General features: G+C 45.2%; 2 protein-coding genes and 1 pseudogene across 12 annotated transcripts in view; 1 reads left to right on the top strand and 2 right to left on the bottom strand.

Annotated features, from left to right (window-relative positions):
* Positions 1–9,342, top strand: part of GGA3 (golgi associated, gamma adaptin ear containing, ARF binding protein 3) — a 22,054-nt gene extending 12,712 nt beyond the window's left edge. For 5 of the 9 annotated variants that reach the window (XM_087826340.1, XM_087826339.1, XM_087826338.1 and 2 more), the window contains 2 exons: positions 51–161; positions 388–2,110. In XM_087826340.1, the coding sequence (XP_087682466.1) occupies positions 51–161; positions 388–498 (222 nt within the window). In that variant the 3' untranslated portion in view covers positions 499–2,110. Of the gene's footprint in view, positions 1–50; positions 2,111–8,410 lie in introns of those variants that run through there. The other 4 variants (XR_015715887.1, XR_015715886.1, XM_087826341.1 and 1 more) reach the window with 4 other exon arrangements.
* On the bottom strand, positions 2,486–19,106 carry NUP85 (nucleoporin 85). Of its 3 annotated transcripts, XM_016212420.2 has the most exons (19): positions 19,037–19,104; positions 17,347–17,440; positions 15,223–15,391; positions 13,560–13,630; positions 12,993–13,036; positions 11,488–11,557; positions 10,189–10,310; positions 8,747–8,881; positions 8,520–8,642; positions 8,194–8,325; positions 7,856–7,962; positions 6,470–6,553; positions 6,259–6,324; positions 5,906–6,057; positions 5,043–5,160; positions 4,838–4,938; positions 3,492–3,643; positions 3,057–3,158; positions 2,486–2,676 (listed from the first exon to the last, which is right to left on the bottom strand). In XM_016212420.2, the coding sequence occupies exons 1-19, from the start codon at positions 19,067–19,069 to the stop codon at positions 2,575–2,577; spliced, it is 1,977 nt and encodes a 658-aa protein (XP_016067906.1). In that variant the 5' UTR covers positions 19,070–19,104; the 3' UTR covers positions 2,486–2,574. The 3 variants fall into 3 exon arrangements, with proteins under 3 accessions (XP_016067906.1, XP_016067907.1, XP_016067905.2); XM_016212421.2 differs by lacking the exon at positions 3,057–3,158 and having other exon boundaries at positions 19,037–19,106; XM_016212419.2 differs by lacking the exon at positions 2,486–2,676 and having other exon boundaries at positions 2,696–3,158; positions 19,037–19,106.
* Positions 8,890–10,080, bottom strand: LOC107536617 (large ribosomal subunit protein eL42-like; annotated as a pseudogene).

Below are 19,106 nucleotides of genomic sequence, written 5' to 3'. Positions count from 1 at the left end.
CCTGGGCACCTGCCCTCTCTTCAAAGGAGCTGCTTTCTCTTCCTCTTTAGTCAATGAAAGTGAAGTTACAGCCGCCCTCCGGGACAGAGCTCTCTCCATTTAGCCCCATCCAGCCACCTGCAGCCATCACCCAGGTCATGCTGCTGGCTAATCCACTGAAGGTGAGCTAGAAGCCCCAGATTAGGACCTTGGGACCACCAACTCCAAGCCCTTGCCCCAGGCTACCTCCCAACCAGAAGTGTCCTAGTATTGTGGCATTAACCCTGCCCCCTCCCCACCCTGGTCCAGTGGCTGAGCAAGGATGTGGTGGTGGGAGCAGGGCCCATCCATTAGCACAGAAAGCGTCGAGGGTAATGGAGTCTCACGTGTGCTGCCTCTCTGTCACAGGAGAAGGCAAGGCTTCGGTATAGGCTGACCTTCACCCTAGGGGAGCAGCTGAGCACGGAGGTGGGTGAGGTGGACCAGTTCCCTCCTGTGGAGCAGTGGGGGAACCTATGACCCCGGAGGATGCTGTCATCTCCACTTTGAAGCCCAAGCAGGCTGCCCTGAGACAGGAAGGCTCTCCGGGTCCAGTCATTTTCCATGTCCTGACCACAGTGCTTAGAGCTTTGGTATGGAACAGGGACCCTGGGCATTGCTGAGCATTGCTGCCAGGAGCTGAGCTACTGCTGTGATGGTCTCTCCTCCTTTGGCCCCTTAAAAGGACCTGTTTTTATCTACCTGTGTGACTTGAAGTGGCCATGTACTGTTGGGCGGGATGTGGCCCCAGACTCTGCACTGTTGCCCTGGGAACAGACTCAAAGCTGGAATAGGTTTTCCCCTCATGCTGGCATCCCCTGATGCCACAGGGAGGAGGTCTCTAAAGAGATTCGGGGCCCTCCCTCGAGGACCAGGTCCTCACCCCTCACCCCCAGAGGCCTCAGCTCTCCCACCCCACCCCTGCCATGCTACTCTGTGCGTCCCTTGCTGGCAGGCTCCTACTCCTACCTCCAAGAAGGTGGGCAAAGCCCAGTGTTCCCTGACGGGCCAGGGCACAAAGAAAGGAGTGGTTGTGCTGCCTTCTATGGGCAGCACTAGCCTGAAATGGCCACTGGATGATAAGCGTGTTTGTCCCTGGCGATGACAGGCTGTGTCCTATGGACATCTCAGCAGGATGTGGAACTCAGCCTATTAGAAACAGAACTTGGCCCCAAGGCAGCCTGAACTAAGGATAGGAGGGAAACTTAAAAGAGAACCGGTGCTTCCCTTTCTGTGGAAGCAGGTACTTGGAGCTTTCTGCAAAAAGTGTGCCTACCACTGTGGGAACAGGCCAGCCTATTCACTACCTCTTGCTTGGCATGAAATAAACTGCTGTCTTGCCCTTTCAGTCTCTAAAGGGAGGACAACTCCTGCCCCCACCTGCGTCCTCCTGCCTGGGCCTCCCTTCCCCACCCCAGATGGCCTGTGGTATAGCACAGTCAGGAACAGAAGGCCTCAGGGTCAGGAACGTTGCACTAGACTTACCTGCTGCCCAGAAACTGACTATCCTCGGCTGCTGAGGGGTACTGTCAGCGAGATGTTGGGTCTGGGGGTGGTGAGATTGGGCCCATGCTTGAATCGAGTCGCCAGACCCTATTGCTTCAGCAGTGCTCAGCCACAGCTAGCTTGCGCCAGACTGTAGGCCTCACAGGACAGGAAAAGGAGAACCGGCTGCTGGGGAAAGGACACGGCTCACCTGAGCTCAGCTGGACGGGTGCAGAGCCATCTCCAGGGGAAGGTGGCACAAGCCTCACTCCCTGATCCCTCCCTGTTCCTGCCAGGCTTCCTTGCTCTATCAAGAGGTCATCTGCCCCTCCCCTCTTTAGCAAGCAGGTTTCACTGCTTCACTAGGATAGGTCAGAAGTGAATTGATTTCACTAAAGGAATAAACCCAAGAGCTTTCCGGAGACCGGCTGCTGCAGCCCTGGGAAAGTGTGGGATTACTACATGGAACTGTCTCTTACAATAAGCTTTAGACATTAAAATTATGAGTGTTACTGTTGAGGTCACTGTTTCATGACAGCTATTACTGGATATATCAACTCTGCTGCCCTTATTTTGCTGCATGTTGAATAAAACCATTTTCACCCCATGTGGAATCCTTCTAATGCAGAAACCATTCACCCCATTGGGAAGAAGGGGGGGGGCACCACTTATGAATTCCAAATGTAGGTATCACCTAGGTTTTTGTTAAAAAATACAGGTTCCTCGACCTTTTTTAAAGGAGACAGCGTTTCAGATGATTCTCAGGTGAGGGCAGATTTTAGAATCACAAGTAAACCACTGATGGCTTCTGTTTATAGGCAGGAGGGCACTGCACTCACTATAACTTGTGAGGGGGCCTTTTTCTGTAAGGAGACAGGGAAGTCAGTTCCATGTCAAGGAGAACATTTTCTTAATTTTTACTACCTCATGTATACAGGGGACATTGATAAAACTCCCTAGCTGAACTCAATAAGAACTTACCTTATATTTGCAAACGAAAACATTTATTCTTTAAAAACTTATATACAATGCCATAAAAAGATAACATGCTGGAGCAGCTCTCGGCTAGCCTCAGGAGCCTCCCAATGAGCCTTCTTTTATAATTGCCCGAGCCAGATTTCGTGCCAGAGAAAGTCTCAGCATTTCCACCTTGGTGGTCTCTATGTCATCATCCTAAAAGCAAAGAGAGCCAGCATGAGGAATGGCAGGAAATGATCCTTTACAGCTCCCAAGGGCTCTACTAATCCAAAAGCAGACAGAGGTCATTTGGCATTCAGCGATAGCTTCCAGCAAGTTCTCAATCAATGTAAGAGCTGAATGCAAAGGACTAATGCAACTGATTGACAGAAGAAAAACGAGAGAGATCAGAACACTAGAATGACCCCACTGTTTTCCTAAAAGAAGGTGGTGTGTCACAGTTACAGGTTAAGAGGTAATTTAAGAGGCACATGAGTCTGTAAGAAGCCACTGTTTGTGGAAGGTGGGAGGAACCAGAGATAGAGGGAGCCTTTTCTCATCTCCATTGTGAAATCAACCCAGGAAGCTAAAATGACCTGGAGTTGTTGGGCATCAGGTTCTCCATGCACTGGTCGTCCTGAGGTCAAGTCCTCCAGACATCTCAGCAGCTCATATGTTTGCTCTGCTGAAAAAATCACCTAGGAGAGAGAAGCTGCTTTGCTTAGCTGCTCACAGCTGAGGCCTACACTGATTTGGGCCTGGACCAAAGTTCAGTGATGGCCTTCCTCGCATGCCCTTGGAGGGGTGTACTTTGTATATGCAGCCCTGGGAAAGCACCACTACTCTCTCAGCCCTAGGCTGGGTATGGTCAGTAGGCAACTGCCTCATTTCAAATTAAGTAGTTTTTCTTGTGTGGATATGAGATTTCCAGAGTGGGTGCTATGAGGTGCGACCTACGCATCTGCTACACAATGAAGCACTATCAAGGACTCCAAAACGCAGAGAAGAAAAACACTGGGCTCAACCTGTACCTGTTTCTGTTCCAAAAGGGGTAGGGCATCTGTTAGGAGTGTCATCCAGAAAGATCTTGGGGCAATCTGAGAGGTCATCAGTGACAGGAGAAGAGAAGCCGCATCAACAAAACGCTTGTCCCCATATAATCGGTGGAATTCGCGATACTTTCCTATTGAGAAAAGAGCACTAGGTCACCTCTGGCCCCAAACAAGACAAGACAGACCCCAGACCAGCCATTCCATAGAGCAGGGAGATTCTTCCAAAGCTGTATCCAAGCTCAAGGACCAACAAGACCCCAAAAGGATTCAAAACACACTTTTGAAGGGACTGAAACCTGCCAAACCTGGGAAAATGTAAGCATTACAATAAACAAAGAGTTACAGATTATAACAGACTGAACAAAATAACCCAGGAGTCCGTTACTGATGTAAGTAAGAGAATAAACAGGGATGAAGGGAAAGCCTTCCGAATGCTGGGATGCCAACTAAAACAAGGAGTGAGTCAGAAAATCACAGTAGGCACTAAAATTAGTGGGTGAAAGCTCAATGAGGAACAAGACATTTAAGGGATTCCAAAGTGTCTCTCTCCACATTAAATCAAAGGGAAATTCAGTGCTGCATGGAGGAGACAGCTAGTGGACCCACTTTAACCAAGTGATCAAAGCAAACTACAAGGGGACACAGCACTGAGGACACACCACCTCAGTGGCATTCCTGCCCCAAACACAATCTAAATCTGATAATGAGGAAACATCAGATAAACCCAAATTGAGGACATTCTACAAAAGAGCTGAACTGACTCTTTAAAATGTCAACGTTAAGATGCACCAAGAAAAGCAGAGGCACTTAAAGAGATATAAATTCGTGAACCTGCACACGATTAAGGACATTACTGGGACAACTGTGTAATAAGAGTATCAACTATGGATGAGATGAGAGTATTGTATCAATGTTGAATCTCTAGATTTGATAAATATGATTATATAAGAGAATGTTCTTAGGAAATACATGCTCAAGTATTTACGGAGAAAGGGGGACAGTGTCTCCAACTTCCAAATTGTTCCCAAGAAACCCAACTGAGAGAATGAGAAAACAAATGAGGCAAAATATAAAAAACTAGCAAGTTTGGGTAAAGTGTATATGAGAGTTCCTTATACTACTATTGCAACTTTTCTCTAAGTTTGAAGTTACTGGAAAATAAAATATTACCAAAAAATATACTTTGCAGTCTAGCACACAGCGTTCTATGTAGTTTGGAGTTTGGGCTTAAGAGAAAGGAAATGGAGGAGTCTAGAACAGTCCCTTCAATTTCCACAACTGACCACCTGTGCCAGCAGTCCAGGGGACAGAGCCCAGAGACTCACCCAGGAACGTCAGTCGATCACTGAGCATCATAGCAGGCCCCAAGTTGTCAATGAGATCCAAATCAGAAAAGCAGCCTCGCTCACAATAATCCCTGAGGAACCTGTAAGGCCAGGCCTGGAGATCAGAGCAGCAGTCCCAAGCCCACCTCACCTCAGCCTCCTACCTTCCCAGACAGTTCTGGAAGCTGACACTGGTTGAACCCACCTGTCTGACACCAGCGTGGCAAAGGCAGCATCTTTGGCTCGAATGCTCCAAGAGAGGGCAGAGCCCAGGCGATTGTTGCGGACAGCTTTCATGGCTAAGATCTTACAAATGCTGCGAACTTTGCAGGAGGAAAGAGAAAAGGAAAACCTTTCACACTATAAATCATTCCTAAACCCTGCTGGGACAGGAGCAGCCTTCCCCCACCTCTCAGCCTCCCAGCCTCCCCCACAAGCCCCAAATACAGCTTGGTGGCAGAACTGGGAACTCCAGGTTTATAAATTGCCTGTTAAGAGTATGACCCACCCTGACAGGATTGGCTTTGTGAGCTTTGATTTCAGGGGTGGCAATAAGGTACTTATTGCTCCCCCAGATCAGCTCTTCCATTATCATTCCAGGTGCCCAAAATCATATCACCCCTTGGGTCTTAAATGCCATATGTTTTCAGACAGTCAAACATGCAAGTGCCTCTGGGAAAAATAACTTAGGTTTTTATCATTCAACAGTGAAAAGGGAAAGGGCAAACGTCATCATTTCCTCTCTGTTCTTCCCAAGCCACCTCTGGTTCTGCCTCCCCAGAGCCAGCCTTGGCTAGCAACAGCAACCCACGTGGGACAGGTAAACTCAAAGCTGACCCTGGCCCTAACCTCTTAGAGTAAGTACAAGAGAAGTGGGTTGGGAATAATTTTTTATTGAGCAACATGCTCAATTGCTTCTAGGTCCCAAAGGATCCCTAGCTCTTTGTCCCTCCTCAGTGGTGTTCCTGTGTTTTGGTTTATTTCTTGGCATCTACTGCCCAGCCTCTCTCCAGTCTAGCTGGCATAGCACGAATATAGAGGGCTGTACCGGGAGGAGGGCCAACTCACCTTGCTCAGTCATCTGTCGCTGCTCACAAATCCGCAGCACCTTGAGGGCTTTCTGCTCGGTGCTCAGAGGGATGCGCTCAATGTGCAGTTCCAAGGAAACTCGGCCCAGCTCAGGGCAGTAGTCAAAGTAATCCACCCCCAGCTGCCACAGGCTGCAAAGGTCCCAGGAGGACAGACATGAGGGCCTGGCAAGTCTACGTGCTCCCAGGTAGCTCTGGGATTGGCCCCCCAGGATGGCTCATCTCTAGACCACTGTAACCTTCAGGGAACCAGACTGGAGAGAACACAGTCCAAGCTCCAATGGCACCCACATGCTAAAGAGCATCCTGCTGTCACCCCTTGGGCCTTCCTACCTGTGATGAGCAAACAGGCCCGAGGCGTATTCTAGCAGGAGGAACTCTCTCATGTTGGAGCCAAAGCTGGAATAAAACGTAACATGAGACCAAGAGTCCTGGTCTGCTCCATTCAGTGCCCCCTTCCACAGCCCAACATCTCTAGGCATTCAGCTCACCCGAGGGGCTGGGTGGTGGGGAGAAAAGGGTGGGCATGGCCACGTACACTTACTAGAGGTTATGCGACTGGAGGAGTTTGCAGTGATCCAGCAGGTCGGTGAGATGGGCCACAAACCACCAGTTGCTTAGGGCGATGCTATAGGTTCAGGCACCAAGGCAAGAAGGAAAGTCAGGTTGAGAAGCCATGGCTCACATGAGTGGGGCATGAACAGGAACCCCACAGGTCCTTTGCTTAAAAAGGACAGGAGGGACAGTGAGGAGAGCGCTGAGTGAGAAGTTTCTCCTTGCTATGTGGGGACTAATAGGGATAACCAAATGTCACACAATGAGATCTAATCCAGGGATCCAATCAGATGCAGAGAACGTGGACACAGAATGAACAAGAAAAGAACTAAAAGACTGGTGGTTTCTGATGTCTGATGAAACAAAACAGGAAGCGCACGTAGCAGTTGCCAGATCTACTGGGATCCACCCAGGCAAAGGGAGTGAACCTGACACTTGAGCAAGGCCACTCGCTGCCTGCTGTTCCCACTTTCTCCTTTCTGGGAGTCTTTGGTGCAATAGCCACTTATACAGGCTGCACAGAACAAAGGGTAAATTCTTCCTGACTTACTATATATACATAAAAGTTTCTGGAAAGCTTTACCTTTGATTCATTCTTTTTGACACTCCCTTTCCAACCATGCTGAAGGTTAATCACATTGATGAGATACCCTTTTGGGAAGAGGGCTGGGTAGAATACCTGCTCTGAACAGACCCAGCCAGGAGCCCCATGGTGTGGGAGCCTTTAGCTCATCAGAGAGTGAGGCTGTTGAGAAGCGCTGTCCCCTAAGGTGGCTGCAGGTCGGTCAGCTTCCAAGCAATAAGCTGGCTTTTTCTGGATTTTTTAAAAGTTTTATTATTTTTTATTATTTTTAAAATATGTCTATTGATTTCAGAGAGAGAAAGGGAGAGAGATAGAAACATCAATGATGAGATTCATTGATCAGCTGCCTCCTGCACACCCTCTACTGGGGATTGAGCCCGAAACCTGGGTACGTGCCCTGACCAGGAATCAAACCTCAGTCTCCTGGATCCTAGGTTGATGCTCAATTGCTGAGCCACATCGGCCGGGTTTTTTCTGGATTCTAAACATCAAAGTAATTTCCTGCCATGTTATTTTAAGTAAACATCCCTGACGTGGACATTGTTATAAACATGGTAGCCCTCAAGCTTTAGGAAGGTCCCCAAATGTGTCCAGAGAGAAGCCATTATCTACCTACCTGTGGCTGGGGAAGGAAGCAGGTCTGTGGGAAGAAGGTTAAGACACCAGCAAAAAGGAACAGGACATTCTAGAAAAGGATGGTGGTGACAGTTGCACAACACTGTGAATGTACTTAATGCCACTGAATCCCACACCTAAAGGTGTCCAGAATGCTGGTGGCGCAGCAGGTCCTACCTGCACTCCTTGATCACTTGGTGGATGTCAAACTCGAAGGCTGCCATCAGGATGTTGTCCAGGGGTTCTGGGCTGCTCTCACCTCCCAGAAAAAGGTCAAGGCTGGACTGTGGAAAGGTGGTGACCCACTCAATCCCTGGACGAAAGCAAAGGCTCAAGGGGGTTGGCGGGAACGCTGGAGAAGGGCGATAGAGTCCTTTAAAAGTGCCAAAGGAAAGCCCCTTCCGGTTCTCCAGGGAGGTTTAACTCAAACAGGACACACACTGAAAGTGACCCAGCAGGGAGCAGAGCCCCAGGACTCCTACTCCCCACCCCTACCCCACAGAGCTCAGACTCACCTGGGCATAGAAGTGCAGATCAATGGGTTTTACTGTGGGATGAGAGTACAGGAGCCGGGTCACTAGGAAATGATACCAGTTATTCAGGAGCTCCTTCTGCTCCAACAAGGCAGTTTCGTCGCCCAACATGATCTGAGGAGAGATGTTTTCCCTTAGCTCTAGGGGAGCTCTCTGTAACTCTCCTGATCTCAATGAGAGCACCTCTCCTTCCTCGCAGAGAATGGATAGCCCTGGCCAAGGAGGACCAAGTTTCTGCCAGCACTGGGCTGGATGCCACAAGCCATAAGGGAAGACATTGGACCCCGACCTGGACTTGCTTCCCACACCTTGCAGAGAGACTCCAGGTGAAGACTGGAGGCGAACGTGCCATCCTGGAGGTACCGCTCACATTCCTCACGCCAGTGCTGCCACTTGAGCTCCAGTTCTGTTAGGGTCTGCGTGTTACCAGGCTGAGGGAGAGATGCAGTGAAACGTCATCACCACATGAACCCCTTATGCTTAATGAATGAACCCATCTCCCATGATCCAGCAGAGCAGGGCTGCTCCCACGTACACTGAGAACGGGCATTGTCCTCATCAGGTCCCCCAGGATTCGGCACATGCTGGCAGAGGCGGGGCTTGCATCAGCTTCCTTGGAGAGCATTTGTCGGGCCTCGTCCAGCCGGCCCTGCAGCACCAAGATGGTCACCTGGGGGGTACAACCAAGAAAATGAACATTCACAGGAGGCCCAGAAGCCCTCCCCTCAGTCCACACTTTGGATTCCTAGCCTTGGGGAAGCATGATGGTTTCTTCCCTCCAGAGGTAATCTAGTCTCAGCCCTCTCCCCAGAAGGATATCTCATCATTGTGATGAACCTTCTGCAAGGTTGGAAAGGGAGTGTCATCAAGTCTTATGGTTTTAACCTGAACCATGCTTTTGAAACTGACATTGTAACCCATTTACAGGCTGTGACCAGCTTTTAAAAAATAAATGAAACAGAAAATATCAGAGTGCATCAAATAAATTATTGGTTCATAAAAGTTTCAGTTCAGATATACATACATCCAAATAAATAATCCAAAATGGCTTTCGGATCATCAATCTTTTTGTTTTTAACAGCTTTATTGAGTTATAATTTATACACTATAAACATTCACCTATTTAAATGTATAATTCAATGAGGTTTAGTAAGTTTGCAGAGTTGTACACCATCAGTCATTTTAGAACATTTCTATCACCTCAAAACCACCTCACAAGCTCATTTATTTATTTTTTTTCAAGTGAACATATCCTCAAGATTTTATTGTCACATAATAAAACAAAATTTGAAGCTTAGAACTGGATTACTTGGCCCTTTCTCGTCCCATCACCTCCTAGTTCAGATGCTTGCATGCCTTACTAGCCAGCATTCTCTTAGATCTGCAGTGGGGTTCAACACATTCAAGCCTCAGCACAACCTTCTTCGCGGTTTTAGCCTTTTTGCGTAGAATCAGCTCAGTCTGCCCACCGTAGCCACTCTGCTTCCTGTCATCATGTCCCTTTCCCTGCGCATACAGAGGATCCTTGCCCTTGTACTATGTTACTCTGTGGGGCTGATGCTTGCCACACTTCTTCCAGCAAGTCAGGCAGGTTTTAGGAATGTTCACCATGTTTGGGAGAGCAGTGCCAGCACAGAAAGGCCCTCAAGCTCATTTACATCAACGCCCCAACCCCCAGCCCCGATCATCAGTTTTGTATTATCTCCAAGTCTTCTCTCCCTTAGATGCACAAAAAAACCAAATGTCCCTTCTCACTGGAGTCTACAAAGCATTACTTTTTTTTACATAACTTAGTTCTAAACTCTCCCGTGGAGCAGGGAAGAAAAGATCTAAGGGCATCTTCATAATCACAGACAAAAAGAGCCAGGCCAAGTGCACTTAGGCTCAGTAAGTAACCCTCACGCGTGCCTGCGAACACGGGGGGAAACAGGACATGTGGTAGGAGAAAGGGAGGCCTGGCCTGCATGGGGTACTTACCAAGTTCCAGAAGTTCTTGTGTGTGTTTGGATTCTCGCTGCCCAGAACATCTGCCAACATGCTGTCTACCTCGCACACATGCAGTCGGACCCAGTCAAGGAGGTGGAGGAGGAGTGGGCCAGCTGCAGGGAGAGACTCTCGTCACACACAGGACCTCAGCTTCATGTGCAGCAAATTCCACTTTCCCACAGTACAGAGAATGTAGGGCAGACAAGCTTTGTAGGAAATGGTTTATCCCTCTTAAGTGAGCATAGGTGTGGTCCTGAATAAAGGACTGAACTTGCAAATAGACTTTTATGGAATACTTCCTGGAAAGGGTTGACCACAAGGCCCAGACCTCACCCTCCTCACCCTTACTACCACAACCCCGCTTCCCACTCCAGCCTTCAGGTTCTCCATGACTATTCAATACTCAACGGCTATGTAAGCAGCGGCCACTTAGGAATTGGTACTGATTAGGTGCTAGGTATGCAACAATAAAAACACACTGATAGCCCTCAAAAATCTACTGGAGGAGAGAGGCATACAAACAACACATTTTATTTTCAAGTTGCTCAATCTTTTAGCAGGAGAATGAGTCAACAGCTGACTGCACAGAGATTACACTTGTTCATGGATAAGAGCAAACATAGGTCCTTAAAAGAATACGAAAAAGTCTCTAGCAATTCCACAGAGAGCCCACTCAAGACAAGAGACTGTACTGACCACAATTTAATTCAAGATCAACAGAAGAATTAAAAGTGGACAGTTAATGCACAGGATTGTCCCTGCCCCAATCATTAGCAACAAAATTCTCAAAGGAACTTTGCCTCCCACAGCCTAACCCCTCCTCACATCCCTAAAACTTTCTTTTTCATTTCCTTTTTTTTTAAACAGCAGAAATTTACGGTCTCTGGAGGTTAGAAGTCTGACACTGAGGTATTAGCAGGGTTGGCTCCTTCTGCAGGCTGTGAAGAAGCACTGGTGCCTCTCCTCTAGCTTCTCCTAAGCCTTTCTTAAGCTTGACCATCCAGGATACAAATATCAACGATCACTCCCTTCAAGCACTAGTTTAATATCTGTTTTCTTGGTTTTTTCAAGGGTCATCTGAAACAGTTTAGGCTTCTGGAAAGCAGTCTGATTCTTTCTGCAGTACCTAACAAAACGACAGGCTTCTTTGGCTGTCATGTAAAGCTTTCTGATGGTTGTGTTGATGAAAAGAGCAACGTAGGCAACAAAACACTAACCACAACACACAGGAAAGACAAAGAGAAAGGGTGGGGGACACCTCTGATGCTGACAGAAAGGTTCCATGCTCACCTGGGGCAACTTCAATAAAAAGAATCTCACAAAGGTTCCAAATGAGCTCCATTGCTGACAAGATGGAGACCTAAGGGAGAAATGGAGACAAAGTTTTGACTGAAAAGATTCCTAGGATTTACTCTTAGAGCAAAGGAACAAAGCAGGGCTAGAATCACATGATGGTGAATATTTATTGAGTATTCCTATGGCAGGGTTTCCCACAGCCGGTGAAAAAATTTTAGGGGGGGGGGACGCAAACTAACATTTTTTTATTTTAATGGTTGTAGTCTTCATTTAATGTGCATTAGGAAAAAAATAACTGCCCAGCTGGTGTTGCTCAGTTGGTTGAGCATTGTTCTGTGCAAGGAGAGGTCACTGGTTCGAGTCCCGGTCAGGGAACATGCCCAGGTTTCGGGTTCGGTCCCTGCCTGGGGTGCATACGGGAGGAAAACAACCAATGTTTCTCTCTCCCATCGATCTTTGTGTGTGTCTCTTTCTCCTCTCCTCCTTTCTCTCTAAAATAAAAAAATATACTTAAAAAATAATAATAAACTAGCTCATCATACCCATGATCTTGATGAATATTATGGTTTAGGAAGGGGCTTTATTTGAATAATAAAGGAGAGATGGTTTTTAGAAATAATTCAGTAAGTAATATTATAAGAAATATATACAGTAAAAATTATGAAGTTGGTATTCCAGGGAATGGAGTTTAGGAAATCATCTGTGAAAAGGCAAACCCAATATAAGGCCCCAAAATAAACCTGCCCTGAGAATATACATTCCTCCCTTCCCTACCATCCTTCTGTGCACAAACACAGAATAGCTTATTGGTAAAGGGAAATAAATGCTTTGCTGACTTCAGATACAGTGCATCAGTCCCTATATGGAGTTTGAAAGTATCAAGATTCTACCATAAAGTACAGCATATTGAATATAGTCAATAATATTGTAATAACTATGTATGGTGCCAGGTGAGCACTAGACTTATTGAAGGGATCACTTCGTAAATGATACGAATGTCTAACCACTATGCTATACACCTGAAACTAATATAAAATAATACTGAATGTCAACTGTACTGAAAAATTAAAAATTTTTTTAAAAGACTCTACCAAAGAAAGAGAATTCTTTAAGCCCTCATCCAGTTCCAACTAAAGGGTAAGAACTTGTGGCTCAGGCTCAGTAAAATGGTGGTTTCGTGAGTTGAGTTTATGAAAATAAGCAGTGGTTCCAAAAGCTTAGCTCTCTACCCAAGGTGACACAATGTGGTTAGGATTTATATTTCCCATAAGAACTGAAAACTCACACAAGTATGTATCAAGCACATCCTTTGTTTCAATATTCTAGGCCTTGAAGGAGCACTAGGAAGTTTAAGGTGATCCTTACCACCCCAAAGAGTTGCCTATATACCTGGAAAGAACAGAGTTCTGCAAAAAACTGATTGCAAAGCGACCCTAGGTAGGTGCCAAGGACACAGAAAGACATAAAAGTGCCAGCAACAACAAAGGCAGAGCCCTTACCTGGCTGCTGAACTGGCGGCTACTATCTGGATCTTTAGCAGCAACTAACAAAACACAAAACATTTTAAGTGAGCAATGGAACTTTCAGTCTGTTATAACTTCACATACTAGGTTCTTCAGCTTGTGCTTTGTTTCTTCTAATGACCAACCATTTTCACTACAGATATTTTTTTAAATGCTTCATATCTTTTTGTTGTAGATCAATAATTCTCAAACCAAGACCCTAATGTTAGAAGTGGCACAGCAAACATTGAGACGACCATGTTATACAAGACTATCTGACATCCAGTGGTCACGTGGCTCTCGTGGTCATGGTGACTTTAAATTACCAACTCAAAGAACTGAGAATGCAATTTTCAAAAATCCTTAATTTGGCCCTTTAGCCTTATACCTGTCAACTCTGTATGTTCTAACTTGAAAAACATACTCAAGATGATAGACAAAAAATTAAGTAAGATAAGAAAGTAAGAGTTTTGAGCTGGAATGTCAATCAGATTTTACCTTGTAGTATTTATAGCCAGATAAATACTTCAATTACTATCACATATATACACACAAAATCCTTACTTGCAGCTTGGTGCATTTCTTCCATGCATGCTCTTATGACTGATCGGTAGTTTTTACTGACTCGAACCAATCTACAAAAAATGAAATGACATACAAGATGAGCCTGGAATATCTTGTGGTAATGAAAAGATAGGTGACAGGAGCTTGCTGAAAGGAGACAAATTGAAGGCCAGTTGAAGGAGCTCCTACTGGCCAAAGTGGGAACAAGTTGAGCAACAAAATAAATAAAATACAATATAAAACATGAAAAAAAATAAGTGTCCATGAGGCCCTAGCTGGTGTGGCTCAGTAGTTAGAGCATTGGCACACGCACCGAAGGGTTGTGGGTTCGATTCCCAGGGCATGTTTGGGAGACAACCAATTGATGTGTCTCTCTCACGTTGATGTTTCTCTCTCTAAAAAGCAATGGAGCCCAGCCAGGTGTGGCTCAGCGGTTGAGCACTGACCTAGAATCCAGGAGATCGGGGTTCGATTCCCGGTCAGGGCACATGCCCAGGTTGCGGGCTGCAGCTGATCAATGACTCTCTCATCATTGATGTTTCTATCTCTCCCCCTCTCCTTTCCTCTCTCTGAAATCAATAGATATATTAAAAAAAAAAAAAAGCAATGGAAAAATATTCTTGGGTGAGCATTAAAAATAAAGAAATAAAGAAATAAAAATCAATGGAAAAATATTTGCGGGTAAGGATTAACAATAAATAAATAAAATAAGTATCCCTGAGTTCATACTGATACTGTTGCAGATGAGACTCAATGATGGGACACTAAAATCAACTGTTGAAAATTTGAGTGGGATAGCACTGTAGGAGTAAAGGAAACACAGGAACCCTAGCTGGTTTAGCTCAATGGTTAAAGCATCAGCCCGTGTAGTGAAGGGTCCCGGGTTTGATTCCGGCCAAGGGCACGTACCTTGGTTGTGGGCTCATGAGGTAGGCAACTAATTGATGTGTCTCTATCACATCAATGTTTCTCTCTCTTTCTCCCCCCCGTCCACTTTTTCTGAAAAGCAATGGAAAACACAGGAGAAGGGGGAAACGGGGTGTTTTCAATAACAATATTGCCCATGCCTAACCATATGAATGGACACTGATTAAAACCTAACACAGGGACTCTCAAACTCCATTGTGCTTAAGACTCACCTGGAGACTTTAGGATCCACCCCCCAAAATTTTGATTTTGATGATCAAAATCAAGTACCTGTCATTGATGCAGATAACTCATGAACCACACCTCAAACATCCTAGTCTATAAACAGTACAATAGTTTTCTGGTCTCTTGCCAAAAAATGTCTTGAGAGTAATTCTTTAAAAACAAAACAAAATTCATTTTTATATTAATTTCACAGTCTCCCAATAGTGGGACCTCATTCAGTGACTCTCAGGTGCTTATTTGGTCTAACTTTTCTTCTTTGAAGAGTAAATGAGTAGGAATATAAACAAAGAAACCGTATCAGCCAGCAAGTCAATCAGCACCATTTGCACAATCTCTGCAAGGCACTTCCACCTCTGACCACTCCCACTGCCCAGTATAGAGGCTGGCGCAGAACCAGGACTCCCTCATACGTCCAGGGGATCTGTCTGTTATGCAAAAGGTCAAGAATGCATTTCATTTGGCTTTTCACAATTTAGTTGTGTACTTAAGCACCTATTAGCAGCCCACTTACTGTGCTTTTCTGGATTTTCCAGTCAATTCTTCTTCAATTCTCTGGAGGCCGACAAAGATTCCATGGGATTCATTGAAAAGTTTTCTCAAGATTTGCGAGTAAACATCTTTATCTTTCCGGATGATATGGATGAAGGGACAGCCTGGCACTGTCTCTGATTTTCCTGAAACTAAATAGAAAAAAAAAATTAACACCTATCACCATCATCTTCATAAAAGAACCCACTATAAAATTTTTGAGTAATTACAAAAGCTTCAGTTTTTTGATACTAATTTCACTTATTAAAAATGATATAAAAGACCATTTATCAATTATCCACACAGGAATTTTTTAAATGTTCATTCTCAGACTTTACACCTCAATTCACTAGCATATTTTGAAACTACCTTTCGCCTCCATCAATCGAACTCTACTGAAAAAAAGTAAACTCTCTTAATAGTAGCCCAATATGTAAAACCCAATAAAAAAGATAAATCTACAGCCAAAGTTCTATATAAACTCAAAGTCAATGTTGTTTTATATTACTTTGTACTGCCATTATCCCTAAAATAAAGAATCAAGAGTTAACTAAACTATTTTGCAACAGCGATGAAAAGGCTCTATAATAAATTATAAACCAACTTGTGGAAATTTCTTATATAATAGCTTCTCAAACAAGCTATGATAATATTCAATGGCTTGTCCTGAATGTGATTTCAACAGATATAAACAAACAAAAAGAAAACCTGTGTTTCCAACAACAGAGGTCAAACTGGAAATGTTGATAAGCTTTCCCACTAAGTATAGAAAGAGACGATCCAGACACATTCACAGAAGTTTCTCTTCTGAGCAAGTGCCCCTTTGGCAGATTCTACAGCTCTGCCAAGCTTGATATCTTCAATATCAATATACCTGACAAATATTTAGCAACATTAGGGACAACTCAACTATTTTTAAACTACGCTGCTTAAAAATTACATGAACTGGCCCGACCCGCATGGCTCTGTGGTTCAACATTGACCTATGATCCAGGAGATCGAGGTTCGATCACTGGTCAGGGCACATTCCCTGAGTTTCAAGCTCAATCCCCACTGAAGGACATGCAGGAGGCAGCCGATCAACAACTCTCTCCCATCATTGATGTTTCTCTCCCTCTCCTTCTCCCTTCTTCTCTCTGAAATCAATAAACATGTATTTAAAAAAAAATTACATGAACTGCGTATTATAATTTGCCAAAATTATAAGACTTTCATTAGCTCTACCTGCTCCTTACAAAATAGGAAAACCTATTCTTTAGAGAACCTGTCAAAAATTTGCAAGAAAATCTCTTCAACATTTCCTGAGACTTCTCTTTTGAAAAAGAGAAAGCAGAATCAAATGTCAAGATTTCAGTTTTATCTTGCTACTAGTGGGAGTCTGTATCAGAAGGAAAAAGATTCATATCCAGTACCTAACAGAGCTTAAAGAACAAAGCCAAGGATAAGTCACTTCACTCTCCAGATCATTTGTGCTATGTAGCAACAGCCTAGAGAATTCAATCAAGTTCATAATGATAATGTAAAGGTAAGGGCTGTAAGATCTGCAAAGTTTCACAATAAGGGGGATGCTATGAAGGGAACTGAATCACTCTGGACAAGAAGAGGGATAGCCTGAAGTTTTTAAATATAAAGAAAACCTTTCCCGCCCAGCCGGGCTTGGCTCAGCAGCTGAGCGTCGACCCAGGACCCAGGCGATCCAGGTTCAATTCCTGGTCAGGGCACATGCCCGGGTTGCGGGCTCAATCCCTGGTAGGAGGCATACAGGAGATAGCCAACAGATGTTTCCCTCTCACATTGATGTTTCTCTCTCCCTCTCCCTCCTTCATTTCTCTCTCTCTAAAAATCGATTAGAAAAGGAAAGAAAAGAAAGAAAACCCTTCTTTAACACCAGGAAGAATATTGTGTGGTGTTTTTTTCCCCTGGATTCAACATCTGCCAGGTCTCATAAATCAATGAAATTCTTAAACAACTAAAGTTTCAAAAATGAAAATGGTCCAAAATAAGTTTAACTGTATCATGCCTCAGCTAGTCAAATCTGAGAAAATAAGGGAAAAAAACCAACTAAATGTGCCAGGACAGATAACCAAGAAGGAAAAATAATAACTACCTTTTTTGTTGAAGGAGGTTTCACACACCAGCATCTCCCCTGGACCCCAGTCAAAACATATTTGCTTCTTCTTGGAATTCACTCCTGGAATCAACTAGTAAAAAATAAGGCAAAGAAACTGTTATGATTACTAAAGGCTTTGCTTCCAACTGACTTGCAAGCACAATCCTAGAAATCGGTGGTCGTGAAAAGTTAAGTGCTAATCTACGTAACAGCTGAATGTGGCTGCGATCAGCCCAGTCTATTACACCCAGAATAAGCAAATGAACTTTGTTGTCCCCACTTGGACAAAGTCCCAACTTGAGAGTGTTACAAGTAAGCCCAGAATGCAGTTGAACACTCAAATACAGATGTGAGAGAGTTTGAACTTGAGCTGAGGTTCACACTCTAGACTATGGAGTTCTACCAAGGTAATGCCCCTATGTGAGGCTGTTGTGCCTACAAGGCCAACCAGTTTCCTATCTGGTTTCCCCAACGCCAACATAGAGATGGGTTATCGCAAGTCAATCACTACTGGGATCAAAATAAAGCTTAGATCATCTTCATTCCATTTGGAAAGGCATGGCTCGTTATCATGACCCAATATCAAAGTGGTGGCTCTCCAGGGTCGCACAGGGCACTGGGAAGGTTCCCCCATCCAAAGATTCTGACTAGTGGAGGAAGGAAAGTTTGAAAAAGTTCCAGTTTTTCTGAAACCCTAATTTTTCTTCCTGCAAACAGACATAAGTCCTTGATGGATGTTTCATATTTAAAGTACTTTATATACGCATTAAAATTTAACATTCTACAGCAGTACACTTTATAAAGCATAACCACCCACATCTCATGCCTCGTTTAGTCCAGTTAGCTTTGAAATTTCCCATTTCCAATGTTTTGTTTTGTCGGATATTGCTTTGCAACCTGATAGCTTTAGCTGAACACTGTAGGCATCTCAACTTTCTAAAAAGCAAATAACACAAGGTCAGGCAACCTGCGGTTTAGTGGCGTTTATAGGTTACCTAGGGCTAAGAGGTGCATAACAAGCCTATGACGGGCAGAGATATTTGCCCTAGTCAGGGGAGGCTTTCTAAGGCTGAGGCCGCAGGAGCTTGCATTTGAAAAATGAGCAGGAGATAAGAGAAGTGCATTCCAGGCTGGGGGAACGGTAGGTATTCGCATCTAAAGCATCACAGATCAGAAACACTTGACATACTTCTTCAAAGTTCAGGAAAAAAAGGAAAGCAAACAGAGCAATAAAAACAGAAATAGTCCCCCGAGAGAAAGAATACGTTCAGTAAACCCTGGGCAAGTACAGCACCGCTAGCCAAGCTCACTGCGCCGCGGCGTGAAGCTTAGTCCGGCTGGAAGAAAAAAGCCCCCATTCCCCTGCTTGGTCCGAGCGCGCTCTTTAAGAGCTTTACTCCGACGGGAAAAGCGTGGGGAGGCGGCAGGCGGGCAGACAAGGGAGGGAGAGGGACGGAGTGAGGCCTGCGAGGCCGGGCATGCAGCGTACTGAAAGCAGCACAAAACCAGCGACCACTGCGACCCCAACACCACAGCCTAGTTGACGGGACCTCCGCACAGGGGCAACCGAGCGGAAAGAGGAGACGGGCGCCTCGCGGGCGGCAGGGAGGGAGACAAGCTTGCACAGACGAAGCAGACTCAACCCTTGGACCGCGAGGGCAATCAAGACTCTTTGGGGCGCCCTTACAGTGACTATCGGCTCGCCATCGAGCTCCTCCATAGCGCCACACCTCAGCGGCCTGGAACTCGCCGGGCCG

This window comes from Miniopterus natalensis, chromosome 17 (genome assembly GCF_054644295.1).
Source record: "Miniopterus natalensis isolate mMinNat1 chromosome 17, mMinNat1.hap1, whole genome shotgun sequence".
NCBI lineage: Eukaryota > Metazoa > Chordata > Mammalia > Chiroptera > Miniopteridae > Miniopterus > Miniopterus natalensis.
Note: the sequence above shows the minus strand (reverse complement) of the source record. Positions and strands in the feature narration are given on the sequence as shown.

What these genes read in the sequence shown, in the direction of transcription:
- NUP85 (XM_016212419.2), bottom strand. Translation starts at nt 19,069, where the DNA reads ATGGAGGAGCTCGATGGCGAGCCGATAGTCACT. An exon ending in ATGGCGAGCCGATAGTCACT is followed by an intron (nt 17,441 to 19,036) that starts GTAAGGGCGCCC and finishes ATTTTTTACTAG; the next exon opens with TTGATTCCAGGAGTGAATTC. An exon ending in TTTTATTGAAGTTGCCCCAG is followed by an intron (nt 10,311 to 11,487) that starts GTGAGCATGGAA and finishes CTCTCCCTGCAG; the next exon opens with CTGGCCCACTCCTCCTCCAC.